We start from the raw sequence: 24,245 nt of genomic DNA on the forward strand, positions 1-24,245 counted from the left end.
AAGGGGGTGGTTGAAGAATATGGGGAAATTTATAGTGAAGTCATCTTAGGAAAAGAGGTTCCTTGGCTTCTCTGAAGGGGGCAGCATGGCCTCCAGTAGGAGACTCTGTTTTGTGGTTGTAGGTTCTTTTTCAGTGGGTAGCTGGAGGTGGTGAAAGACTTTAGGTAGGACAATGCCCTCAGTCCCTGTGTGTCTCCATCCCTGGTGCTCCATCCAGTCCAGGGCTCAGGAGTTGGCCCCAGGAAAGCAGACAGTAGGAAAACTAAAGACCTGGACAGGGTTAAGAATCCACTTTGAAGGGACAGGTAGGAAGCAAAACACCTACTTTCAGATTGAGTTGTGGGAGAATGCCTGCCAGTCCCATGAGGACTGAGGTCAGGTCCCTACCCCTGCCCCTCCCTGTGGGGCCATCCTTGAGAAAGACCTGCATTTGTCTGCCCTAAGAATTCCAAGCCAAGGAGTATGGTCAGATTCCATGAGCCTCTGCCACTCCCACCACACACACATCCCTACTAGGAGCACCAAACTTGTTTACCCGCTTGGCAAAGAGCCTGATGGTGCACCACCTCATCCCTGCCCATCTCAAGAGCCACCATTTGATTGGTTCCAGATCACCTCCCATTAGGGTAGGTCAGCAGGAGCCAAGCTCAATCTTCAATCCCTGAGACCCTGAGGAGGCAGACTCCTGGTGATAATGGGGCTGGATCCTGAACTCACGCCCTTTTCTGCGGAAGAACCATACACACCGCAGTAATCCGCCCTGGGAAACCTACCATTAAAACCACCTCCCACTACATCCTGGGTCTGAATGAGGGGAGCTGGGTGCTGTGGTAAGTGGCTAGGGGCCCCACTGGAAAGGGCCAGTAGCGACAGGCCATGGATGCGCACAGGCTGGCCCACGCGGCCCGTGCAGCAGGTGCCACATAAGCCAGATGTCAGCAGCGGAGAGCCCGTGCACTACAAGAAGCTCGCGGTAAAAGCAGGGGTCGAAGGTGCGTAAGTGCGGCGCGGCTGAAGGCCGAGGGATACCAAAGGTGCGGAAAGCAGGGTGCGGCTCAGGTGTGAGACGCAGGCGCTGTAGACACATGCCCAGAAAGACGTCGTCGATGGGGAAGAGCTCAACCTGCGCGCAGGCGCCAGCCAGGCGGCGCAGTGTGGCCCCTGAGAGCACGAAGCCACCGCCGCCTGCATAGGCCGGGTAGGCGGGCAAGCCGTACACAGCCTCGGGAATGTAGTACTTGCTAGCCCGCACCCGGATTGGCCGCGCCTGCACAATCACGTCACCCGCAAGCAGGTCCTGCGCCGGGTCCCGCGGCGCCAAGAACTCCAGCAGGTTTCCCACATGCACGAACACGTCGGCGTCGCCTTTAAAAACGAAGCGCACGTCGGGGCAATAGGCGGAGGCCCAGGCCAGGAAGTGGATCTCCTTGAGCGTCAAGTTGAAAAAAGTGTCGTCGAAGGCCCAGAGTAGGATGTCTGCGTACGCTCGACTCTCAGCACGCAGCAGAGCGCTCCAGTGCGTTTGCGTGCCCGCCCCTTCCGCGTCTGCCCCGTCCGTGCCTGCGCCCCTGGGCACGCCCAGCAGGAACACCCGGCGCACAAGCGCCCCCTGCACGCGACCCTCAGCACCCCACGTCTGGCGCACGGCTTGGCGCCGCTCGAAGTCCGCCGCCACCGACTTAACGGCGATGAGCAGGTCAGGTCCGCCGGCAGATGCGTCATTTCCTCGGCACTTCTGCGGCTGGTTAATGAGCAGAGGGAAGCGCCGCTGGTCCTTGGCGCGCAGATAGCGACCAAAGTCAAAGGGTCCCGTGGGCGTGGGCGGCTGCGGCGTGTCCTCTTCGTAGGCCGGCGGGGCTGCACCCGCGTCGGGTGCCGGGAATACACGGAGCCCCGCGGTGGGCTGCAGCGCCGCCCCCTCTTGAGCTCGCGGCGCGCTTGTCGTCGGGGCCGCGCCATCGCGCTGCGCGTAGAGGAGGAGGCCGAGGGCGGCGCCGAGAAGCAGCGTGAGCGACGCTTCTCTGCGTAGGCGCAGCCTCCGCCTCATGTCCGCGTGGCCCGCGCCCCCTGGGGAGAGAGAACTCAATCAGGGCATCAGACTGGGAACCTAGCAGCCCCCAGGGTTTCCTACCCAGCCCTCCCCAAGGGGAGGGGGCAGGAGGCCACACTCCGGGGTCTCCAGCTACCAGCCATTCATCCCCCTCCAGTGTCCTCCTACTTTGGGCCCTGACCACCCCCCACCGGGATGGGCACCCTGAAAGGGAAAGAAGTTCCTCCTAGTAGCTGACTCCCACCCCTGAGCTCCCGCCCAGGACGGTGCCCCAAGGCCGGGACAAGGACACGCAGAGCCTCGGCCCCACCCCCTTCCCGCGCTGAGGCCCAATCCATTTTACCCATCCCTACCCACCACGGTCGTCCTTGGAATCTTGACACACCTTTGACCTTTGGGAGCGGCGCAGCCCCGGATGCCAGGGCCTCCGGGGCTCAGCGTAGGGTCCCAAGGGCGGCCATGGACGGGGCCTGGGCCAAATGCAACGTTGGCAGGAAGGGGGGGCCCGGGGCCGCTGCCACGTGACCCAACAGCTGTGCGCGCCCGGACATCTGGAGCTCAGCTCCGCCCTGGCGCCGCCGCTGTGAGCCCTGTCTCCGAGTGGGAACTAATTTCTGAGAGGGATCCTCACTGGCAGCTCTCTCTGGGAAGGCTCGAAGAGGTGGATTCTGGTGTCTGTGCAGGCTCAAATTCCCCAAATCTGCCTTTCCAGGAGACAGGAAGAAGCATTAGCCCCTCTGGTTAGTTTCCCCATCCCTGTCTCTCCAGTGTGGGTCAGGGCCTGGGTTGGCAGGAGAACCAGGGCAGGCGGGTCCCAAATCCCTGGAGCCCAGCAACTTTGGCAAACACCTGGCCCCTCCCAACCCACCCTAGGAGGCGCCTCTCCTTGGCTTACCAGGAGCCCTGGTTCTGGAAGACAGGGTCCAAAAAATGCTCCAGATACATGGCTGCCTCCTTACTCTTGGTTCTGCCATGCCTGCCGGCAAACACACCACACACACAAGAACCAACAAGACGCTCGTTCAGTTCTCACAACCCTGGCAGCAGCTCTCATTGATCATGCCCAGATAGGGTTGCTGCCCTTCAGGGAGGTAAGTGACTTGCCCAGGATCATACAGGCAGAAGGTAAGAGCACGGCTTCAGGTCTTCCAGAATTCAGTCCAGGACTTTTTCCTATGTCCTCCCTTGCCTCTCTCCCTCATCCACTGGGATACAGGACAGGGGGATGACCTTGTCTGCTTTAACTTCACAAGTGAGCACTTCAGTCTGTCTCCCTAGAGACAGTCCCCTGGTCCCTAGTGTCCAGGCCAGTGTAGCCTCCTGCAGGTAGAAATAGCCAAGCTTGGGCCCCCTGCAGGTCCGGTAGGGCTGGCAGGGATTGGTTCAGCTTGGGGGACTCCTGAAGTAGGCTAGCAAGCAAAGGGTTTGTTTGATCTGGACCCAGGCAGGCAGAGAGGTGCTCTGGAGATTCGAGGGCTCAGGCCTTGCCTAGCTCTGCTGCCACCTTTCACTTCCTGGAACTCAGAGCCTCCAGATCCCAGCTCATGCAATGGGTCTTGGAGTAGACAACCTCCACCCCTTACCCCACCTGGGAGCTTCTGAGGGCAGGCTGTGCGAACCAGCACTGCTACCCAGCACCGCTACCCAGCACCATCCTCTTTCCAGTGGCTATGACTGCTGCTTCTGACTTCCTACCAGTGTTCTCCCTTAAAAAACAAATCCTGTATCCTGAGCCTCATTCTCCTGTTCACAGAATTCTCAGGAGCCCTCTGCTCTGGCTTTCTCTACTGCCTCACCTCCCATCCCTCTTATGGTCTGGCTTCAGGCTGTCCCCACCGTGTCCCAGAAACAGCCTCCACCTAGTAACATTTTCCCTGACTCCAGTGGATACTCAGCCTTGACAGGTTTGCAGCCTCCATCACAGCAGGTGGGTATTTCCCTGGCTTCCAAACCTTCTGGTTTTCCTCCTTCCTCTTTGGGTTGCTCTTTTTCTGGTTGGTGTCCTTCAGGACCTACCCCCTGGCCACCTCACCCACTCCTACCTGTCCATTTGTGAATCCTTAGCTTTGTCCCTTTCCTGAACTCAAAACTATAGATCCAGCTATGCGCAGACTCCCTCCCTGGATATTCTACAGGAACATCATGCCCAACTTGTCCCAAACAAAGCAAGCACTGCACCTCCACCAGAGCCCCTAACTCAGCAGGCAGCTCTGCTCTCCATCCAGCTGGCAAAGACAGAAACTCTGGGGTCCTCTCCCACCTCCCTTCTCATTCAGTGTCACCAGACCTGTTATCCTTTCTCCTCAACAGCTCTCAGTGTTCATCCCTTCCCTCCATCTCTGCTGCCAACAGCTCAGCCTGGACTGCTGTCCTCTCTCTCTCTGCGTCCTCACCAGCCTCCCAGCCTTAACTGCCAAAACCCTTTAAAGGCTTCTCACTGGCCCCCAGATAAAATCCAGGCTCTGTAAAATGACTTCCAGGCCCCACACTATCTGCCTCCCTCACTCACCAGTGGGTCTCTCTGCAAATCCACCCACCTCTAGATCCAGCCATTCTAGATGATTTGTTTTTCTAACACGCCTCCCTCTCATGTTTCTTAAGACCTCATCTGAGGCTGCCCATGCTCTTCTCTCAACCCTCCTACCCACCATTCACACCTATTTTTCTCCCAGGAAACCTGACTCCTAACCTGGGTTAGGCTCCTGCTTAGTCACTCCCACAACTCCTTGTATTTTTCACATCAAAAAACGGGTGGTATTTTATTACTGTTGCTTAATATTTGGAGTCTCACAATGAGTGTGAGCTGGGCGCGGGCAGGATTCGTGTACCACAGTATTTGCAGCACCCAAGATGATGCCTAGAATACAGCAGTTTCTTAATGAGTGAAGGTTCAATGAGTGAAGAGGTAAGGTCTGACTGGAAGCCCCTCTTCTGGGGTGGGAGCGGGTGAGGCCAACCTCTGCAGCAGGTCACCCATACACTTTGTCTCTATCAAAGTCTCCAGAGCAGAACCCCCAGTGACGCCCCAGCAGGCTTGTGAGTGCTTGTCGGACTCCTGCAAAAGATAGTCAACTCCATCCAGCAGCTCCAGCAGCTCCAGCAGCTCCGCTAAGTGCGGTGGTAATTGTGGTCTCAGAGTCCGTTGGATGAACAGAGGTCAGTCAGCAGTAGCAGCAGAAGGGACCCTATGGAGTCATCCAAGTGCTCCAAACCTTGGCTGGGCAACTGGCTCACCACCCCTTTCTCTGGTACCCAACCTAGGCCAGGCCTCCATCTGGATTCGTCAGGCCCAGCAAGTCTTCCGCCAGGCTGGTGAGCTCATTCTCCTCGAGCGCCTCCACCAGGCGCTGCAGTGTGGCACGGCGCCCCTCGGCCTGCACGAAGCGCCGCAGCAGCTGGAAGGCCTGCTCGTATAGCCCTTCGCGCTCGTACTCATAAGCCAGTGAGTCAAGCGCTGGATCCCGCAGCGCGCGGCAGCCGCGCTGCAGGGAGCGCCCCACCTTGCGCCATTTGAGGCCCACTGAGCGCGCGAACATCTGTTGGTCCTGCAGGCTCAGCGGCCGGTTCACTGCAGGGGGAGTGGGAAGCGAAGTGAGTTCGGTATACCGTCCCATTCTACCCCCACCCTACGACTACCCCTTCCAGACCTCACCCTTCCCCAGACTCCATCCTCCCGACGACCCTGCCTCTGCCTCTCTCCGGACGCCTCACCTACGGGCTGACCCTGGAACAGAAAAGTCTGGCCAGACGGCAGCGGCTTCTCCTCCGTTGGAGAGGGGGCCAGGGACTGCGAGGGGGCTGGAGCACCCTCCGTTTCGCCTCCCTGGCCCCCTGAGCCGCACGTCAGATTCCTGAGCGCGTCCTCCAACTCAGTGAGTTCCTCGTCGGGGAGCCTGTCGGGCTAGGGAGGGGAGTGCGGCGTCGGTGGGGGTCTTAGCCGCCAATCCCTGCCCTACCCCAGCCCGGCCCCAGCCCGACCGCACCTTCTGGGCGAAGATGCAGTTCAAACAACGCTCCTCATCGGTCAACAAGGTGTCCAGACGCTCCGTGCCGGCGCGCAGCTCCAGTTGCAACGGCATCGAGTGCAGGGCAAGCGCCGCCGCCAAACACCCCTGCAGCGCGGCGCGCAGCGCCCCCTCGCGGTAGGCGCGGAGGAAGCGGCCGCAGGGCTGGCGCCCGCAGAAACGCAGCTGCACAATCAGCTGCGGATCGCTGCGATGGATTTTGAGCAGCTGCAGCACGTCTGGGCTCCCGCCACTCTCTGCGGAGGCGGGCAGTCAGGTGCCAGCGGTACCCACGCGGGACCGTTCTCCAACAGATTGAAGGAGGAATGAAGCCTGAGGTCAGACGCCCTCCCCATCCCCAGACCTGTGGGCGTGGTATACCCCAGAACTCCCAGCTGGGAAGCGAAATTGGGATACAGACAGAAGCAACCCAGGATAAAGGCCAGGACCTATCACAGGGAGCACCCTAAGACGGCGTGGGTGCCACCCTAGACCCCATCCCTGAAGCCCCAAATGAGGGTGGGCAAAAGGGAAGTGGGGAGACTTTGCAGCATAGAGAGGCACATGTGCCTTAAGGGGCTAAGACCTCTGGGTAGGTGGCTGTTAGGGCATGGGAGGGGCAGGAGGTCTCAGGTCTTCTGCCTCCTAGTTTGGTTCCCCCAGCCCCGCCCCGGAAGGAGAGGGGCTCTCTCTGCTCTGAGGCTGGAGCCAGACCCACCCCACCCGCTTCAGCCTTCTGTGGCCTCTTCCTGAGATGGGAAAAGGGGACCTGAAAGGTAGGTACTGGGGAGAGGTCTTGGACAAGGAATGCTGCAGTGAGAAAGGAAAAGAGGAGAGAGATGTGAGATTAGTAGAAAGCAGTGAACGGGCTGATCTGGGGAGTAGGGGGCATGGAGCAGAGGGACATTAGTGCATACATAAGTAGATGGTACACAGACACAGGGACACAAGTTTACATTCAAGGGCACACATGTGTAAACAAAGAAGACAGAGCCTATGCAGCCAGCCTATGTCCTACCTTTTGCAACAAATCTTTTCCCTAAAGCACTGGTTAAGTGCAGGCCCATAGAGTTGAAGTGGTAGGGTCTCAGTCCCTGGCCCCCCTCACAAAAGGCCCCAGGCCACCCATTCCTCTTCAAGTGCTGCCCACCCACGCACCTGCCAGGGCAGTCCGCAGAGCTCTGTACACTGCCACTTTCTGCTGGGGGTGAGCGTAGGCATCTGCCAAGACCACCTTGTCCAGTGAAGACTCCACAAACAGGTATGCGCTGCCCACCCATTCCTCGAGCCCATTTGGCCCAGCTGCCATCTTGCTTCCTGGGGACAAAGATTGGCATCCAGATCACCCCCAACCCAGCCCTGGAGGCAACTATCCAGTCCCACATGGCCCAGCTGTCCCCACCCAGCTGGCACACTTGTGAGGGGAAGTTCATCATCCCACAGGCAGTCCCTTGTGTTTCAGGTTCTGCATAGCCCAGCCCAACCCAGCCCAGATCAACCTAGCCCAACTCAGCCACGTTTTATGGTGAGGACTATCCCTCCCCTGCACTTTCAGAGAAATAGCCCAGGGTCACAGTGGTGGGAGAGGAGAGGGACAATCTTTCAGCGGAAGCAAACAAGTTCTGCCCCCTCCTCAGGCCACGATGTCTCTCTTATCAAAGCTGCCTGGAAACATTCTCATCCTGATGGTGCCCATGCCCCACAGACAACCTGACCCGTATTCTGGTATGCCCTCAGCTTAAATTTGAGCCCCCAGGATCCCTGTGGGACCACAGTCCCCCACTTAGGTTTTCTCACCTGTATTCCTACTATACTAGAGTTTCTGCCTGCCCAGGTCCCTCCCCCAATCCTGACTGACTTTTGGGGCCTTCTCGTTTTCTCAAGCATATGCCTGTTAGAAGGGTTAACTCCACTCCCTAGCTCCAGGCCTAGGCAAGTGCAACAGGTCTGGCCAATCTGCATATTCCATTCACCTTCCTGAAATGATTTGTTCAGAGTTGGGCATAGGATTCAAGTTGGACCAATCAGAATCAACCTGCAACTTTGGTTGGACCAATAGGAAAGATGAAGTTTTCCTTCCCTATCTTGAACCTGAACTAGAAGGAAGGGTAGGTCTCCTTTGCTACTGCTTGGGAAGAGCCTGATTGAGAATGAAACTGGCACAGAAGGCTACAGAGCCAAGAAATGAAGAGATGTACTCCTAACCTCACTCTCCCCCTGGCTCTACCTGCACCCTGGACTTTTCAGTTATGTGAGCTAAATTATTTCTTTTTGTTCTAAAATCCTTGGAGCTGGGCTTTTGTCTTACGCAACTCAGGTTGTTCTGTTAGACTCCTTGCCTATATAGACAGAGTCAGGGCTTCTTGGTGCTAGTATCTCTTCCATCTATCTTTGACAAAATCCTAGCTCCTAGACCAAGGGCAAAATTCTCTGTCAGAGAACCACTGGACTGGCCCTCAGTTCAGTGGCCTCCCAGTTTCTGGACCATGAGGCAGCAGGGAAGGGGGGAGATGCCCTGCCTCTTCCTTCTGACCTCACCCGAGGCAACATCCCATCCTTTTCCTAGAAAAATGGGTTCAAGGCCCCACCTCTTGCCCATCAGTCACACTTCTTTACTCTCTGGTCTTTGGCATTTATATATGGTGGGATAGGAGGGGTGCTGAGTTTCAGCTGTGATGGTTGCTCTGGGAAGGAAAAGTGAGGTGGCCCCAGGTGGCATCCATTTACATGAGGGACAGTAAAGTTCAGGGGAGGGATGCCAGGAGGAGCGAGGACCATAGCCTTGGATATTGTTTGGGAGGGAGTAGGGACCCTGAGCTCAAAGCAGTGGCTGTGTTTCAGATCTGCCCCCAGACCCTAACCTGAGGGCCAAAACTGGGACAATAACAGGCAGGGGGCCCTCCAGCATCATCCAGTCCTGGCAAGAAAAATGATACCTGATAACCCTACCTTGGGTCTGAGCACAGGGGACGTACCTTTTGAGCAACCCACCCCATAACCTTTTGGAAGAAAATATACTAATACTTGTGTGTTTACCCAAAACAATAGTTTGGAAACTAACAGGAAATTAGCATTCTTTACCTCTGTTGGGAGAGGGTGAGATTTGGGGTGATTTTTATTTTCATTGAATTTAGCAATATTCTACTTTATGTAAAATAGACACATTTCTTTTGTATGAAAAATGCAAAATAAATGTATTTTTCTTAAAAAGCAACCCATCCCCCCCAAAAAACCGAGGTAGATGACAAGTAGGATGAAGAGCAGTTAAGTCCTGGGGTAGTGGCCCAAGGTGAGAGGAGTGGGAACCTGCCTTCAGATACCCTCTTTCATATCTTCTTAGCCCCCTAACTTGAGGGTGCTGACTGGGTGGATGTGGTCCTGCCCCAAGGGATGGGTATGTAGGGGCAGTACCCAGCCAGAGTCTGCCAATAGGTCCTGCCTAGGGGACACTGAAAACCTGGGGGAGGGGGATGCTCTGTCACACTCACTAGTACTGAACAATTAAGAGAAGACAAATAGGTCTGCCGGGCTGGAGGTTGAAGGTCAGAAAACAGGGTTGAAAAGCGGCCAGGGCCCTTGGCTCCCATCACGCCTTTGGGAACTTCTTTCTGCGTGTCCTTCACAAAAGCCCCTCCTTGGGAAGTCCCGCGCCACACCCACCCGGAGTCCGCCTCTCTGAGGGCGGGGTTGGGCTAGTTCCTGGGAACTCTTAATTGGAATGAGACTGTGAGGGACACGTGGGTACCGACTCAAGAAAATATGCCCCTACCACCAGGAGCCAGCCAGCTCAGCGCTCCATTAACACAGCTTAATAGTCCCCGAGTAGCCTCACCTCCGGCCGGGTTGACAGTGACGGCCTGCGGGCGTGACCCCTCAAAGACAGAAAGGCTGCGAGTCCCTGCATCCTGCTCAGCAGGCCGCTCCCAAACTCTCAAGGAGCGCTCCCCAGCCTCTTACTAGCCCACCTTCATGCAGGAGTATCGCACTTGGGACCGGCTGGGGAGGGCAAGAAATTTCGGCCCACAGATCTGTTCAGAACCAGCCCCTCCCCTCCCTCTCACCCACAGGGCACTGCCGCCCCTTGAAAGCCCCTAGCTGGGACAAGGAAGCTGCGGGGGCCAAGGTCCGGACCCTCCCTCCCGCTTCTCACGGAAACTGCCCAATAGGCCGCAGCTGCCACCTGGCCCGAGGAGCCGCGGGCGATAACCGCGCCTCGCCCATGCTCCTGAGCCAGGATCCGCCCCTGCTCCTGCCGGCACCGAGAAGCCCACCCACCCTATGCACTAACCTGGCCGCCTCGGCCCGGCTCGGATTCCCACGGCCGCCCGGCTGTACTGGACTCGCGCTGCTTCCGGGTGTGCGCGAAGCGCAGGGGCGGTGCCCCAGTCCGAGACGCCCCGTCCGTCCCGGCGTCCCGCCCCCCGGGCTCCCTGCGGTTCCTTCCCGCCACTGTCCGCTGCTGCCAGTCCCCAGCCTCTGAGCAAAGCCCACCTGGTCCACTGAGCAGGTAAGACCCCAGCGCCCGAGGTTAGACGGCAGGAAGAACTGCCTGCGTCAAGTGATTTCGAAGACTTAGGGCTCTTATGAGACCGGAGGGCCCTATGGTGGGAGTGCTCCTCTTTCTACAGCGGAGAACGGAGTACGGACGGATCAACAAGGGGGCGCCCCGTGGGGACCAGATTTTTCTGATGCCTTCTGGGTGGTCGAGCTCGAAGATCTCTGATCTGTACTAGTCCTTGACGCTCAGAACGGGATGCGGATGGGTCCCAGGCTCAAGCCTGGCTGAGCGTGTCAGAAGCCATAGAAGACACTAGGCGCAAATTCCAGCAGGGGTTGTTAGCCTAGAAAATCTGGGGAAATAGAAAACTGGCAAGTGGTGTAAGACGATGTGCAGGAAAACCTTCAAACGCCTTCAAATAAAATTGGCAACTTCAAAGAGGACGCACACTTTCTAACAAAGGCCGCAGTCTGAGGTGGGTGTGCGCAATTCTAGTTGAGCCTAAACCGCCCCACGGGAGCCTGGGCTACTCGGGGGTCAGGATCAGAACTTGTACCCAGGGTCCCTCAGGCCCCAGAACTTCAAGCTTTTCTCTGCCCCGCCGGCCTTTCATAGGAAGCACCCAGGACATCTCCCCGGCGAAGTGGAGGAAGGGAAGGAACTTCCCTTCTCGGAGCGGATTCAGCAGTGCACCACCCGCACCCCTGCTTCCTGATTGGCTTGTGGTCCCGACCAATTAAATGTTTTCCCAAATACTCCCGCCCTATTAACTCTTATCTTCACTCTCAATAGTGACTGGCTGGGCTAGGACGGGGTTTCTCAACTTGGGACCTGTGGAATCCACCCCTACTTGTTGAAATTCAGATTCCTGAGCCCTACTTTTTTTTTCAGAGAGCCTGATTTAGGCGGTGGGGCCATGGAATCTGCATTGTGAGCAAGTGTCCGGGTGATTCTGATGCCCAGCGCCCTTTGAGAAGCCGTCATTTCAATGGCTCTTGCAGTGTTTGGGCTCAGTCCTTCCCTAGTACTCAGGGTCGAAGTTCGGAGGGAAACAGTTCAGTGAGCCCTGTGAGACTAGTCTAGGCCGTCATGTGGCTCTGAGCATACATAGAAGGAGGCAAGAGGAGATGAGACGGGCCCTCTGAGCTGGGAGGAGGACATCGTTATCTAGAGTCAGGGCCTTGTGCAGCTGCCCTCCAATTTCCTCAGGGAAGGTTTGGTAACTGGGGAAAAGATCCAATAGCATCGTCCAAAATCCAGGTATTCACCTTTATCAACCTCGCACACAAGTCGTGGTGAGTTCCTTTTAATATAGCATAAAATGTGAATTTGTTCAACAAGTGAGAGTGTAGTTTAAAGGAGAATCAGAAATCCTCAGCATCCAGGACTGACTTCGTGGGTCTGAGACCAGTGCAGCTGCACAGGGCCCCACACTTGGCTTAATAACTTGGTTAAATGCTCTGCTATCACTGTCTTGGAATCCTTAATAATGTTTTGAACAAAGAGACCTGCATTTTCATTTTGCACTAGGCTCTGCAAATTATTTAGCAGCTCCTCGGCCACAAGGATTTCTACACATAGTCTCCAGTTATTCCGCTCAATTTTGGCCTTCCTGAGCCCAGGGACGTCCCTCTCTCTCCAGGTGGGAGCAGTGGAGCCCCCAGCCCCTGCCTGGCCATGGCGGAGCCTGGAGAACAGCTGCCAGAGGAGGTGCTGGCGCTCATCTTCCGCCATCTGCCCCTGCAGGGCCGCGCCAATGCCGCGAGGGTCTGCAAAGCCTGGGCTGCCGCTGCCACCTGCAGCGCTGTGTGGCACGACACAAACATCAGGTGAACCAGCTTTTCACCCTCCTATCTTCTCCCTGTCTCAGTGGAGTCGGATTGGGTAGATGCAGTGACTCTCCCCATATTAAAAAGCATAATCACTTCTAACACTTATTGTTCACCTACTGTGTATCAACCATTGTTCTAAGTACATTACATATATTAATTTATTTAATCCTCATGAAAACCTTATAGATAGACGGTATTATTATCTCCATTGAACAGATAGGAAAACGAGGCGGAAGATCTAATCACTTCCTCACTCAGCTGAGAAGTGGCACAGCCAGATTGTGAACCTACCATCCAGAGGCCACGCTCCGCCTCCTTAAAGACTGTGAGGAAAACCCAGTTCCTAAAATATCATTGGCTCTCCCTGGCACGGTTTCAACTAGTGGCAGATGCATCTGAAGTCTTCTAAAGGAATAGGATGGGAGTTCCCTCCTAGTATCAACTTGGAGCGACCAGGCATGGTCAGGACAGGAATGTATGTGGGCAGGGCGCAGGAAGTGAGGATGGTAGCTGGAACCCAGGCTGAGGGGTGGGTAGAGGCTTCTCTCCAGATCGTCGAGACTCGGCTGATGCCTTTTCTCTACCACTTTATCCCCAAGTTGCGAATGTGAGTTAGAAGGCATGCTGCCACCACATCTATCCGCCTGCCTGGACCACATTCACAATCTACGGCTGGAATTTGAGCCGTCGAGGGAGCCGAGCCGCCGGGCGGCCACAGAGTTGCTGACCGCACTGGCGGGCCGTACCCCCGGGCTGCGAGGCCTGTGCCTGGAGTGCCGCGGAGAAAAGCCTCTCTTCGACTCCGGTCGCGACGTCCTGGACTCCTTGCATGCCCTCTGTGGGGCCGCCGGCGCACTGCGCCACCTTGACCTGCGGGGATTGCCCTTCACACTGGACGATGCACTGGTGCTGCAGGTGGCACTCGGCTGCCGCGAGCTCCGCAGTCTTTTTCTGGATAACGGTACGCTGGTGGGCAGCGTGGGGCCTGGCTCGGTGCTGGAGCTACTAGAGGCATGCCCGCGCCTGCGCGCCCTCGGCCTGCACCTGGCCAGCCTGTCGCGTACCGCGCTCGAGGTACTGGCGGCGCCAGACCGCTCGCCTTTTGAGTTCCTGGCCCTGCGGTGCGCGTGCCCCGAAGATGCACGCGCGCCCCCCCTACCTAATGATGCCTGGGCGGCGCTGAGCCGCCGCCACCCTGGACTGGCCGTAGAGCTGGAGCTGGAGCCCGCGCTGCCTGAGGAAAGCGTGACGCGCGTCCTGCAGCCTGCCGTGCCAGTGGCTGCGCTGCGCCTCAGCCTCTCTGGGGACACCGTAGGCCCGGTGCGCTTCGCAGCGCACCACTACGCCGCAACTTTGCGCGCGCTCGAGGTGCGCGCCACGTCCTCGGCAGAGCTGGACACCGCGCTGGAGGAGCTGGCGGCGCGCTGCGCGGAGCTGCGCGAAGTGCACTGCTTTTGCGTAGTGAGAGCCTCAGTGCTGCACTCCTTCCGCGCGCACTGCCCACACCTGCGCAGCTACACGCTGAAACTAACGCGGGAGCCACATCCCTGGCGGCCCACGCTTGTGGCGTAATGGGACAAATCCTCTTTAATCTCCTTGCGGACATGTGGCCTCTGAGATGTTCCGTGGGTTTACCCAGGGGCGCGCCAGCTGCTAGCCCGCTTCTTTAGAACTCTGTTGCTTTTTGTGCCTCTTGAGGATTGGGGCCTACGGGATGGCGTAGGGACTAGCTCCGAGCCCCCTGAGTCCACTCGCTCTCAATATCTGCAGACACCTACTGTCCCCACCCTTCCAGGATCACCCTCCTCCAACCCCACTCAGCAAAGTTTGCGCTAGCTCGGCGGCCCCAGCATAGGGAAAGGGAGGGCACTGGCGCAAGCCGTGCCTTAAGGGTGAGTGTGAAATAAAGAAATCAAGCAGAATCTCAAGCGTCCTGTGAAAGGCGGTGTCGGATCTCAAGGGGGAGGGCAGAGAACCGACATTGGCCAGGGAAGGGGTCCGGACAGAAGTGGGAGAGTCTCAGACCTCAACGTCTGTTTCTACTGATGTGGCTGTGGGGGGTCAGAGGCGGGGCACTCCCATCTTTGGAATGACAACAACCCAGGGTTCGGCGGGAGGGTGCCAGCTTCTCCTTTCCCCGCCCCCAACCCCACTCCTATCTGCCCCCCATTCAAGATTTCACTGCCCTCACGCGATCGCTTTAAAGGATTTTCCCAGCCCACACAGACTGCGCCCGGGCAATTTCTCCCGAAGAGCAAAGAGGAAACAGCGGGTCTGAGAAGCGTGGAACTCGAACCCATGTCTCCCTCCCCACCGCATCCCTCCACGCGCATCCTCTCTCATACTGCCCTTTCGGTCGGCTGATGCCGCGGCCGCGGTCTGAGCCCCGCCCCGCGGGTTCGCACGTGGCCCCCACCTGACCCGGCGCCCAGAGGCGAAGTAGGGCGGGGCGGGCGGCAAACGCAGCACTTTCCGCGGCTTTGACAAGCCCGCTGCGGCCGGGCTCCAGCGCTTAATGCAGCTGAGATTGCGCCATGCAGGAAGCCCCAGCCGCGCTGCCCACGGAACCGGGTCCCAGCCCCGTGCCTGCCTTCCTCGGCAAGCTATGGGCGCTGGTGGGCGACCCAGGCACCGACCACCTAATCCGCTGGAGCCCGGTGAGGGCTGGGGCCCTTCGACTTCCTCAGTGGTCCCGGGGATCCCTCCATTTCAGTGAACGTCCACGCTCACCCAACCCCCGCCTGGGACGGGGCTGTGGGTCCCTTGATTCAGCCGTACAGGGTATGCGACGGCTTGGAGGGGGTGTTCGAGATAGAGGTGAGGCGACTTCCTCCCGGCAGAGGAAAGGGTAGGAGCCTTTCGGAGACCTGGAGCCCGAAGAATCTTCGAGGTCATTTAGTTCCCACCCTACCCCACCAGGCAGATCGGAAAACAGAGGCCAGGAGAAGGGAAGGGCTGGGTCTGGTTCTAGCTCAGAGTCACATCGCGGGACTGGGAGCCGTCCGGGGCTGGAACCCAGGTTTGGCCTCCGATCCTCCTTTCAGAGAACCGAGTACGGAGTCTGGGTAGGCTGGGATAGAAATTCATTGTGGGCGTTCCAGGCTAGGCCTCAGAGCTTGTTCTGGCCTGGCCTCGTCCCACGTCCCCATGAGCGGCAGCCTCGGTCCCCAGAGTGAGCGCGAGTATGTGTGTGCGCCGGCCAGAGCGCTGGCTTGGCCGTGGGTGGGCGCGGCTCATGGTGTCGTCGGGTCTCGGCCCGCACTGTGGGTGGGCGGGCGGTGTTCTCCGTTCTCCACAGAGCGGGACGAGTTTCCTCGTAAGCGATCAGAGCCGTTTCGCCAAGGAAGTGCTGCCCCAATACTTCAAACACAGCAACATGGCGAGCTTTGTGCGTCAACTAAACATGTGTGAGTCCCTAGGGAGGCCGGATGGGAAGCGGGTGTGGGTGACTTGGTGCGCCGAGATGGGGCAATTTACGCCCCCACGCCCCACTCCATAGACGGTTTTCGGAAGGTGGTGAGCATCGAGCAGGGCGGCCTGCTCAGGCCTGAACGGGACCACGTCGAGTTCCAGCACCCAAGCTTCGTGCGCGGCCGAGAGCAACTACTGGAACGCGTGCGGCGCAAGGTGGGAACGGCCTGCGGAAACCAACAAATCCGGGAGAGCTGGTCCTGTTCCATATGACTCTGACCTGATGGTGCCTCCCACCTGCAGGTGCCTGCGCTGCGCGGCGACGACAGCCGCTGGCGCCCTGAGGACATGGGCCGGCTGCTGGGCGAGGTGCAGGCTTTGCGGGGAGTGCAGGAGAGCACCGAGGCGCGGCTGCGGGAGCTCAGGCAGTGCGGGGGAGGGGGCGGAGGAGGATGGGGAGGGGGACGGGGGTCTGGGCGAGAGGACAGTGGCCGCCAGGCGGTCCTAGGCAGCTCCTTCCTCTCTCGTGCCTTGGCGCCTCCACTTAGACCACTGGGCTCAGCTGTGGAAGACTGTTGTCTGTGGATGGATGATCATCTGAGTGGTCGCGAGTTCAAGCCTGCCATTCTGGGATGGGGTGGTGACTGGGCGAACTCTCAGTTGCCTCAGCACCCTCCCCCGCCTTTCCCCCAGGCAGAACGAGATCTTATGGAGGGAGGTGGTGGCACTGCGGCAAAGCCAGGGTCAGCAGCACCGGATCATTGGCAAGGTGTTGCTCTCCCCCTACCCAATTTCTCTTGCCCATTCCTGAACATCACCCCTTCCACCTAGTCCTCGAACCCACCCGGAAGTGCCTTGTTAGGGTGGGGATAAGGTCCAATGAGTTGGTCCTATGCTTCCTCTTCAGCTGATCCAGTGCCTCTTTGGACCACTCCAGGCTGGGTCCAGCAGCACAGGAGCTAAGAGAAAGCTGTGAGTGAGAAAGCCACCTCCAACCCCTTCCAGGACCCTCTCTGCCAAAGGCCCCATGCAAGGACTCCTTCCCCTCCAGGAACTCCTTCACCAGAAATCCTCATTTTTTCACCTTAGACAGCCGTCTTCCTCACCCCATGGCCAGCTCCCTAAGAGCTCCCATCCAGGACTTTCCCCCTCCACCCCCAGCAATACTTCCACTCTCAGATCCCTCAGTTCCAGGACCTTAACCCCATATTTCCACCCCAGCATCCCCTTCCCCCTCACCCCAAAACATCCCAACAGCAGAGGGTCTGGGGCTCAAAACATGCTCCCTCCCTCCCCACTCTACCCCCAAAGGGCCCCCTCTCTGTGGGGAGCCCCTTCTGCCTCCAGCATGTGACTGATGCCCTGGCAACAGGCCTCAGCTCTGCTGACTTGGCTGCTGGGGCCTGTGGGAGGGAGGTGGTGCAGGCTGAGGGGCATGGGAGATGAACCTGCCCAGCCCCCTGCCAGTGTCCTGGTCACCCTGCACAGGTCCTTGATGCTGGATGAGGGATGCCCAACACCAGCCAAATTCAATGCCTGTCCCCTACCTGGTGCCCTTCTGCAGGACCCCTACTTTATCCAGTCGGTAAGTTTTTGCTGCTTCTCTCTTCCCTAGAGCACAGCTCTGCTTATGGAGAGTCTATTCCCTTTCCCTATTCCCCAAAAAGAAGATGAAAGCCAGCCTCCCACCCCCTCTAGACCCATGCTCCCCAGCATGGAATGAACCTCCCCTCCTCAAACCTTCCCCCTTAGACCTAGTCTGGCTCACCATGTGGCTTGAGGTGAAGGGCTGGGCCTAGTCTTCTACTTACAGCCCCTCCCAGAGACCACCTTGGGCCTCAGCAGCCCTCACAGGACCAGGGGCCCCATCATCTCTGACATTCCGGAAGACTCTCCGTCCCCTGAAGGAACCAGGCTCTCTCCCTCCAGTGGTGGCAAGAGGTAAGAGGGACAGGGGGTGCCCTCAGGGGAGACTGTGGGGGGAGGGACTGGCAGCCCAGATGGCTGTGGGAGGAGGGGGAGAGGTCAGTGCCAGGGTCTGGTTGAAGCTTTTCTCTGGTGCAGGGAGAAGGGCCTGGCACTGCTCAAAGAAGAGCCGTCCAGCCCAGGGGGGGAAGGCGAGGCCGGGCTGGCCCTGGCCCCAAACGAGTGTGACTTCTGCGTGACAGCCCCCCCACCACTGCCTGTGGCTGTGGTGCAGGCCATCCTGGAAGGGAAAGGGAGCTTCAGCCCTGAGGGGCCCAGGAATGTCCAACAGCCTGAACCAAGGGGCCCCAGGGAGGTACCTGACAGGTGAGCAGAGAGCCCATTCTTGACTGTAAGCCCTGTGAGCCACTTTTGCAGACAGACCAGCACTAACTAGCCCCTGAAGTTTCCCAGCCTTGTCTGCCCCTTGGTGGCTGAGGGAGAGGTTGGGCACTGTGATCTGACCTGATTTCTCAGACTTGCTCTAAGGAGTACCAGCATCAGAGGCCCCTGGAAAGTGGAAACATCTCAGTGGTAGGGTTCAGGAATCTGCATTTTAAATGAGTTCACTGGGGTAGTTGTAAAGATCTCAAAGTACACAACACTTTAAGATCCACTGGTATTGCAATTGCAATCATAGGGAGGGGCACAACCCAAACCTTAGGCGAAAGTTGGGAGGCAGAGGCACTCTTTGTGTCCCCCTCTCATATTGTTTTCTAGATGTTGTCAGATTTAGATCCTGATGTATCCAGGTTGCTTGGGAACCTAATGAGGGGGTGGGGGTGGGTATTGCAGGCCAGTGGCAGTTCTCTTTGCACAGGGGGCCTCTAGACCTGGAGAGGGGAGGCCGGAGCCCAGAGAGTCTGCTGCCACCAATGCTGCTTCGGGCCCCCCCTGAAAATGTGGAGCCTGCAGGTCCCCTGGATGTGAGTACACCTTTAGCAGGGCCCAGTGGGACCCAGCTCTTTGTACCGACTGGGAAGGGCACCAGTGACCTAAACTCCCCCCAGGTGCTGTGCCCCAGCCTGCAAGGGCGGGAATGGACTCTGATGGACTTGGACATGGAGCTATCCCTGGTAAGATGGGGGTGGGGAGGACAGGGGGCTCAGGGTTGCTGAGCCAAGCCCTTTGGTCTAGGCTGTCCTCCCTCAGCCAAAGCCCCAGCTCCCCTCTCCAACTCCCCGGCTCCCCTTCCCAGCTGCTTCCTGGGGTTCTCTCATGCAGTTACAGCCCTTGGTTCCAGAGAAGGGTGAGACTGAGCTGGCGGTCAAGGGGTTAAATTCTCCAGGCTCAGGTAATGATTGTGGTGACTCAGGACCTGGGGGAGGTCCAGACTGGCCTGAGCTGCCGGGATTGGGTGGGCTGGGCAGTTGGTGTTTTGGAGGGAAATCCCCTGAGTTAGGCTGCTTTGCAGAGTGCTGCTTAAGCCACTGGGTGAGAGTGGGGAGACTGAGAGTGGCTTTTTATCCTAACTGACCAGAGGCAAGGCAAGTGAGGCTCTCCTTCCCCAAAGAAAGGAGGTGACCATTTCTCCCTGCTGAGCACAGCCTCAACTCCTCCTAGGGAAGGACTCCACACTCGGGACACCGCTTCTGCTGGACGTCCAAGCGGCTTTGGGAGGCCCAGCCCTCAGCTTGCCTGGAGCTTTAACCATTTACAGCACCCCTGAGGGCAGGGCCTCCTACCTGGGCCCAGGGGCCAACTCCTCCCCCTGAAACCCCCACCACCTGGAAGACAGCCTGGCTGAGGGGTTGGTCGGCAGCAGCACGTTGTGCGCCACTTTCTTGAGCCCCAGGTGGAGGCTGAGTGAAGCCCTCCTACTCGGAGGCCCCTTTCTAATATGGAGACCTGCATAAAATTGCGTTTTTTTCTGTGTTTCTGGTCTCTTTTCTCTACTGGCCAGGGAGCACAGAAGTCATGGCAGGGGACGATTTTGCATTCAAAGAAGCATCCACCTGCAGCAAGGCTTAAGGAAACACCCAGAAAGCCAAACACAAAAACAAAACCCAAAAACCAAAAGGCAAAGAAGCATCCAGATCCTAGAACTTTAATCTTTTATCAAGGAACCCCTGGAGAGTGGAGGTGCTTGAGGAGCCTGCCCCTAGTTTTCCTGCTTAGGCCCCTGTCCTCCGGGTCTGGATGCAGGGCTGGTGCGCGGTCACTGAGATCGCCGGGAAGAGGGGGCTTTTAGGGTCACACCCAGCTCCGCAGTGCATCCGCTCTGTGATCCTGCGTAAGCTGGTCTCGTTCTCTGAGCCTTATCTGTGACAAGCAGAGAGGGGTCGATGAGAGAGTAGGTGTAAAACGCCTGGGAATTGCTGGGGTATTTGGGGACACCAGCTGAACTGTGTTCTCCCTGACTCACCCAGCGTGCGCGGGGTAGAGAGGGAAAGCCCACTACGTGTACGTGCCCAGGCGGTACGCGGCCTCTGCGGCCTGCCTCCCCGCGTCCGGATAAGAACGCCCCCCTTTCCCCACCCCTTCCCGGTTCCCGGCAGTACTGGCCGCCCCGCCCCACCGCAGCTGCGGCTCCCATCCCCACCCCGCCCGGCCCTTTCTGCCTCGTCATCTCCTGGCCCCTCCTGCCCCGCCGAGGCTCGAGGATCGACCCGTGAGTGGGGCGGCCGGGAGGGCACGGACTGGGAGCCCCACCCCTGCGGCTGGGGGAGGGAAGAGAGACTGACATTAGGCAAAATCCGCGCCCCACCACCACTAGCCGCGCCCGAAGGAAGTCTGTGAGACCCTCCCCTCCGCAGGACTCTAGCACTGGGTCTGGGTGGAGGGGATGTAAGGGGTCACACGAGCGCTAAGGCTCCGGCACTTTCCCACAACCTTCGCTCCTTAGCAAAAGAACGCGCGCAGCGAGGTAGGAAGGGCGGCCGAGATCCTCCTCTCCGCCTCGCTCCTGGAGCTGCCTGGTGCTCCAAGAAGAATCTGAGCTGTGACCATTGAAGGACATAAATTCGGAATTCATTTCTGAGCATTTAGTGTCAGAGGACCCAGACCAGCTGGGGTCTCTGCAGTCCAAACAGGACAAAGGGCAAGACTTGGATAACGGGAGGAGGAAGCTAATGTGAAAATAACGAGGGGAGGAGTGAGAGAGAAGGAAGGGCCAATATAAACTGCCCCTTTCCTCTCTGCACCTGTAGAGAGTAGGTTCTGTCCTCTCTCCCTTCCTGGACCTGTGATTGGAGGGGCTGTCTTTGAAAGCCCCAGGTAAAGAGGCCAGAGGGTCCATGTATATACAGTGCAGTGACGTCAGTGAGGGTATATGCTGTTCACTGGGGTGCAGAGGAGAAGGAACCATTCTGCCTTTGAGACACTCAGGCGTTGTTGTGGACAAGGGGACATCTGAGTCTTGGAGGATGGGCCCACAGCATGGAAGGAGAGAAGGGTATTCCAGGCCTAGGGAACAGCATCTGGTTCGGAAGTGCCAGGGGCTTAGCGAGTTCTCCTCGTACTGAGTGATGAAGGGAAGTAGGGGAAAGCCTGGCCATCCATGGGGTGGGAGGTCACTATAGCTGCCAGGCCAGATAGTCTGGATTCTCTCTGATGGCCAGTGGGGGTCGGGCGACAGGTAGTTATGGCTGACATTCTGCTTGGCAGGAGACCTATTGTAGTTCAGGCTGGAGCAAGTCAGATTCCAATTCTGTCACTTAGTCTCTCTGAGCCTGTCTCCTTGTTTGTAAAATGGGGACAAGAGCCCAACCTCCAGGGAGTTGTCAGAGGCACTATTCTGTGGAGGTGATGGGATGGGAGTGAGAGGTACTCAGACAGACTGTGATAGGAGGTGAGGTGACCATGGTGGGGTTGAGAGAGATGCTGATAGAGACTCAGTGAGAGGAGAGGAGCAGCATTTGTCACAGATGAGACATGAAGGGCGATGGATAGACAAAGGGTATTTCTGGTCCCTGCTCATGGCCTGGGGTAAGGGCTGACACTTCAGAATGGCTAGGAGGGGTGCAATGACCAGAGAGGCATAACACAACACCAGATAGTGAGAGAGACCTGGGAGGCAGGATGGGGACTAGGACCAAATTCGCTCTCCCAGACCTAGAGCCAGGTAAGGAGGTAGAGGAGGGACCCTGAAGGAGGTGCTGTATGGACAAACGGAAGGCCAGGGGAGATGGGCTGAGAGAGGGTGTGGGCCAGGGCCTGACCTATTTGCCCCTTAATGCCAGGGGCCTTGCTGCCTGGGTCAGACCATCCAAAAGGAGGTGGGCCATTGTCCTTGTTAATAAGTGAACAAAGCAGATTAATTTCTGCCTAACACCTGCTGTTTGGTAGAGACAGTCTCTCAAAATGGGACAGTGCATGGAGGAAAACAGTGAAAGTTTGGCATTTGCTGGTAGCTTTTATGAGTTGGGCCCTAGCTACTTCAAGATGAAGGCTGTGAATCATTCCCAGGGCAGCAAGGAGATAGTCTGGTCTCAGGTGATGTCAGGAGATCTTGGTCAGAGCGAAGACTGGAGTATCCCTCCTCAGATATTAGAGAACCAGGTGAAACCGTGAGACCACGTCAGGGTTACAACATGGTGGTGGTATTGGTGGGGGCGGGGCAGGGGCAGGGCCTGTTCTAAACAGAAGGACCTCAAGGTCAGGATAAGGGGTCTGGACTTCTCTAGCAGGTGAGAGGAGCAGGGGAGGCTCTCAGCACTTTGGGCTCTGGCGGGGGGGATTTGGGGCTCTGCAAAGTCTAGGCTGGAAGTGAAAGGCTAGACTAAGTAACTGGTGCGGTTGACAGAAATATTCAGCAGATAGCCTGGAAAGGACTTGAATGCAAGCTGAGTGTGTATCGGGATCAATCGTAGGTCTTTCTGCTCGTTAAGTTCAGGAAGCAGATTGGGAAATAGAAGTTGGTTTGGGATAAACTAGGTCTAAATCCATGGCGGAATCTGCAAGTGGTGGGGGCTCAGGAGGAAGTCCTGTTTGAGGAGAGCTGTTAGAGGTTCCTGGGATAGTGTAGAGGAGAAGAGAGCCACAGCAGACACTTAGGGAGCGAAGGAGAAGCCTGAGGAGACAGAAGCGGCGAGAGAGGCTGGAGAATGAGTCCTTCGCTGTGCCGCCGCGGAACTGTCCGGCCGCCGGCCACCGAGGTCGAGGTGAAATTAAACCCCAGCCACAGGTGTTAACTGGGGCCCTGGGAAAGAAATCAAGGGCAGGGGAGCTCCGGCCTCCACTACCTATCTACCCCCACCTCCCCTGCAGCCCCCACCATGGGCAACGCGCAAGAGAGGCCATCAGAGACGATCGACCGTGAGCGGAAACGCTTAGTCGAAACACTGCAGGCGGACTCAGGGCTGCTGCTGGATGCGCTTCTGGCACGCGGCGTGCTCACCGGGCCCGAGTACGAGGCTTTGGATGCGTTGCCTGACGCCGAGCGCAGGGTGCGCCGCCTGCTGCTGTTGGTTCAGAGTAAGGGCGAGGCCGCCTGCCAGGAGCTGCTCAGCTGCGCCCAGCGTACCATGCGTGCGCCTGACCCCGCCTGGGACTGGCAGCACGTGGGCACCGGTGAGCGCATGGGGGGGCGGGGCCTAGGTCTAAGGAGGACGCATGGCGTGGGGAGGGGCGTGGGGGCACGGAGTTGCGGTCTGCGGAAAAGAACCACACGTGTGCAGAGGAAAACGCAGTGGGGTAAATTGAGCCTAAGGCAGTCCCACCTTCGCAGGCTACCAGGAACGAAGCTACGACCCTCCATGCCCAGGCCACTGGACGCCTGAGGCAGCCGGCTCAGGGACCACATGCCCTGGGCTACCTAGAGCTTCAGACTCTGATGAGACCAGGGGTCCTGAGGACTCCGAGGCAGCGCACTCTGGAACCCTCGAGGAACCCGAGCCGGAGCTAGAAGCTGAGGCCCCTGAAGGGGCTGAGCCGGAGTTAGAACCCCAAATGGATCCGGAGCCAGAGGCAGAGGTAGAACCAGAGCCGGAACTGGAGCCGGAACCTGACTTCGAGGCAGGAGATGAGTCTGAAGGTGTGTGGTTACCCAAACCTGGCGGGAGGGCGAGGCCTGGGGGGCGAAGGTCAGGGCTCCACCTGACTGATCACGCCCCTTCCGTTGTCTCTAGATTCCTGAAGGCCATAGCGCTGTCAGGCTGTTCTACACCCTGGCAGGATAGGATCTGGGATCCTGCCCTGGTGGGGTCAGATGCCAACAAGGCTCCACCTGGCCCAATACCACTGAAAGTTAATAAACTCTGGAGGGTCAGCCTGGACTCTGTGATTCTAGATTTTTGCCCAGGAACTAGGGTGTGGATCTGTGCTTCTAAGTCCCAGTGATCTGGGCAGCCATGTGCCCATGGCCCATTCTTCAGCCCCATTCCATCCTCAATAGCCCAAGCTGCACCACTGGAGATCCCAGACCCAGGTCCCCAGTGGGACAAGGGCCACACTCTTGGGCCCTGCTCCAAGGCCCTTTTATTCTCATGAACCATTTGAGGTCATGTGCAGTCACCAGCCCCAGTCCATGAAAGCCCCTGGGTCTG

General features: G+C 58.0%; 5 protein-coding genes across 16 annotated transcripts; 3 read left to right on the forward strand and 2 right to left on the reverse strand.

Annotated features, from left to right (window-relative positions):
- Positions 1 to 82: 82 nt before the first annotated feature.
- On the reverse strand, positions 83 to 2,565 carry B3GNT9 (UDP-GlcNAc:betaGal beta-1,3-N-acetylglucosaminyltransferase 9). 3 transcript variants are annotated; one of them, XM_031680693.2, is made up of 2 exons: positions 2,436 to 2,565; positions 83 to 2,067 (listed from the first exon to the last, which is right to left on the reverse strand). In XM_031680693.2, the coding sequence occupies exon 2, from the start codon at positions 2,045 to 2,047 to the stop codon at positions 839 to 841; it is 1,209 nt and encodes a 402-aa protein (XP_031536553.1). In that variant the 5' UTR covers positions 2,048 to 2,067; positions 2,436 to 2,565; the 3' UTR covers positions 83 to 838. The 3 variants fall into 3 exon arrangements, with proteins under 3 accessions (XP_031536553.1, XP_031536551.1, XP_031536552.1); XM_031680691.2 differs by having other exon boundaries at positions 2,408 to 2,537; XM_031680692.2 differs by having other exon boundaries at positions 2,404 to 2,521.
- Positions 2,566 to 4,791: 2,226 nt separating this feature from the next.
- On the reverse strand, positions 4,792 to 10,471 carry TRADD (TNFRSF1A associated via death domain). The gene is made up of 5 exons (XM_006203676.4): positions 10,343 to 10,471; positions 7,213 to 7,371; positions 6,034 to 6,311; positions 5,762 to 5,951; positions 4,792 to 5,618 (listed from the first exon to the last, which is right to left on the reverse strand). The coding sequence occupies exons 2-5, from the start codon at positions 7,361 to 7,363 to the stop codon at positions 5,308 to 5,310; spliced, it is 930 nt and encodes a 309-aa protein (XP_006203738.1). The 5' UTR covers positions 7,364 to 7,371; positions 10,343 to 10,471; the 3' UTR covers positions 4,792 to 5,307.
- FBXL8 (F-box and leucine rich repeat protein 8) lies at positions 6,149 to 14,306 on the forward strand. 5 transcript variants are annotated; one of them, XM_072967513.1, is made up of 6 exons: positions 6,149 to 6,392; positions 7,517 to 7,579; positions 7,692 to 8,300; positions 10,122 to 10,561; positions 12,195 to 12,381; positions 12,984 to 14,306. In XM_072967513.1, exons 5-6 carry the CDS (start codon positions 12,230 to 12,232, stop codon positions 13,954 to 13,956), a joined length of 1,125 nt encoding a protein of 374 aa, XP_072823614.1. In that variant the 5' UTR covers positions 6,149 to 6,392; positions 7,517 to 7,579; positions 7,692 to 8,300; positions 10,122 to 10,561; positions 12,195 to 12,229; the 3' UTR covers positions 13,957 to 14,306. The 5 variants fall into 5 exon arrangements, with proteins under 5 accessions (XP_072823614.1, XP_072823615.1, XP_072823617.1 ...); XM_072967514.1 differs by lacking the exon at positions 7,692 to 8,300; XM_072967516.1 differs by lacking the exons at positions 7,517 to 7,579; positions 7,692 to 8,300.
- A 552-nt stretch (positions 14,307 to 14,858) lies between these two features.
- On the forward strand, positions 14,859 to 19,635 carry HSF4 (heat shock transcription factor 4). 4 transcript variants are annotated; one of them, XM_006203677.4, is made up of 13 exons: positions 14,859 to 15,041; positions 15,683 to 15,791; positions 15,884 to 16,011; positions 16,099 to 16,223; positions 16,489 to 16,564; positions 16,703 to 16,767; positions 17,284 to 17,380; positions 17,609 to 17,736; positions 17,860 to 18,087; positions 18,581 to 18,686; positions 18,771 to 18,836; positions 18,985 to 19,054; positions 19,324 to 19,635. In XM_006203677.4, exons 1-13 carry the CDS (start codon positions 14,919 to 14,921, stop codon positions 19,473 to 19,475), a joined length of 1,473 nt encoding a protein of 490 aa, XP_006203739.1. In that variant the 5' UTR covers positions 14,859 to 14,918; the 3' UTR covers positions 19,476 to 19,635. The 4 variants fall into 4 exon arrangements, with proteins under 4 accessions (XP_006203739.1, XP_006203740.1, XP_072824933.1 ...); XM_006203678.4 differs by having other exon boundaries at positions 17,595 to 17,736; positions 17,964 to 18,087; positions 19,324 to 19,592; XM_072968832.1 differs by lacking the exon at positions 14,859 to 15,041 and having other exon boundaries at positions 15,438 to 15,791; positions 19,241 to 19,343.
- Positions 19,636 to 20,307: 672 nt separating this feature from the next.
- NOL3 (nucleolar protein 3) lies at positions 20,308 to 23,975 on the forward strand. 3 transcript variants are annotated; one of them, XM_015238652.3, is made up of 4 exons: positions 20,308 to 20,371; positions 22,969 to 23,271; positions 23,429 to 23,734; positions 23,829 to 23,975. In XM_015238652.3, the coding sequence occupies exons 2-4, from the start codon at positions 22,977 to 22,979 to the stop codon at positions 23,834 to 23,836; spliced, it is 609 nt and encodes a 202-aa protein (XP_015094138.1). In that variant the 5' UTR covers positions 20,308 to 20,371; positions 22,969 to 22,976; the 3' UTR covers positions 23,837 to 23,975. The 3 variants fall into 3 exon arrangements, with proteins under 3 accessions (XP_015094138.1, XP_031536557.1, XP_015094137.1); XM_031680697.2 differs by lacking the exon at positions 20,308 to 20,371 and adding an exon at positions 20,393 to 20,626; XM_015238651.3 differs by lacking the exon at positions 20,308 to 20,371 and adding an exon at positions 22,414 to 22,862.
- The last annotated feature ends 270 nt before the right edge of the window (positions 23,976 to 24,245 follow it).

The sequence above is a fragment of the Vicugna pacos genome, chromosome 9, assembly GCF_048564905.1.
Source record: "Vicugna pacos chromosome 9, VicPac4, whole genome shotgun sequence".
In the NCBI taxonomy this organism is placed as follows: Eukaryota; Metazoa; Chordata; class Mammalia; order Artiodactyla; family Camelidae; genus Vicugna; species Vicugna pacos.

Excerpts from the sequence above, each read along its gene's own strand:
- B3GNT9 (XM_031680693.2), bottom strand. The coding sequence starts at position 2,047 with ATGAGGCGGAGGCTGCGCCTACGCAGAGAAGCGTCGCTCACGCTGCTT.
- TRADD (XM_006203676.4), bottom strand. The coding sequence starts at position 7,363 with ATGGCAGCTGGGCCAAATGGGCTCGAGGAATGGGTGGGCAGCGCATAC. Across the intron at positions 5,952-6,033 it reads ACTGCATCTTCGCCCAGAAG|CCCGACAGGCTCCCCGACGA; the intron begins GTGCGGTCGGGC and ends TCCCCTCCCTAG. Across the intron at positions 5,619-5,761 it reads GTTCCAGGGTCAGCCCGTAG|TGAACCGGCCGCTGAGCCTG; the intron begins GTGAGGCGTCCG and ends CTCCCCCTGCAG.
- FBXL8 (XM_072967513.1), top strand. The coding sequence starts at position 12,230 with ATGGCGGAGCCTGGAGAACAGCTGCCAGAGGAGGTGCTGGCGCTCATC. Across the intron at positions 12,382-12,983 it reads TGGCACGACACAAACATCAG|TTGCGAATGTGAGTTAGAAG; the intron begins GTGAACCAGCTT and ends TTTATCCCCAAG.
- HSF4 (XM_006203677.4), top strand. The coding sequence starts at position 14,919 with ATGCAGGAAGCCCCAGCCGCGCTGCCCACGGAACCGGGTCCCAGCCCC. Across the intron at positions 17,737-17,859 it reads CCCTCCAGTGGTGGCAAGAG|GGAGAAGGGCCTGGCACTGC; the intron begins GTAAGAGGGACA and ends TCTCTGGTGCAG. Across the intron at positions 18,088-18,580 it reads CCCAGGGAGGTACCTGACAG|GGGGCCTCTAGACCTGGAGA; the intron begins GTGAGCAGAGAG and ends CTCTTTGCACAG.
- NOL3 (XM_015238652.3), top strand. The coding sequence starts at position 22,977 with ATGGGCAACGCGCAAGAGAGGCCATCAGAGACGATCGACCGTGAGCGG. Across the intron at positions 23,272-23,428 it reads CTGGCAGCACGTGGGCACCG|GCTACCAGGAACGAAGCTAC; the intron begins GTGAGCGCATGG and ends CCACCTTCGCAG.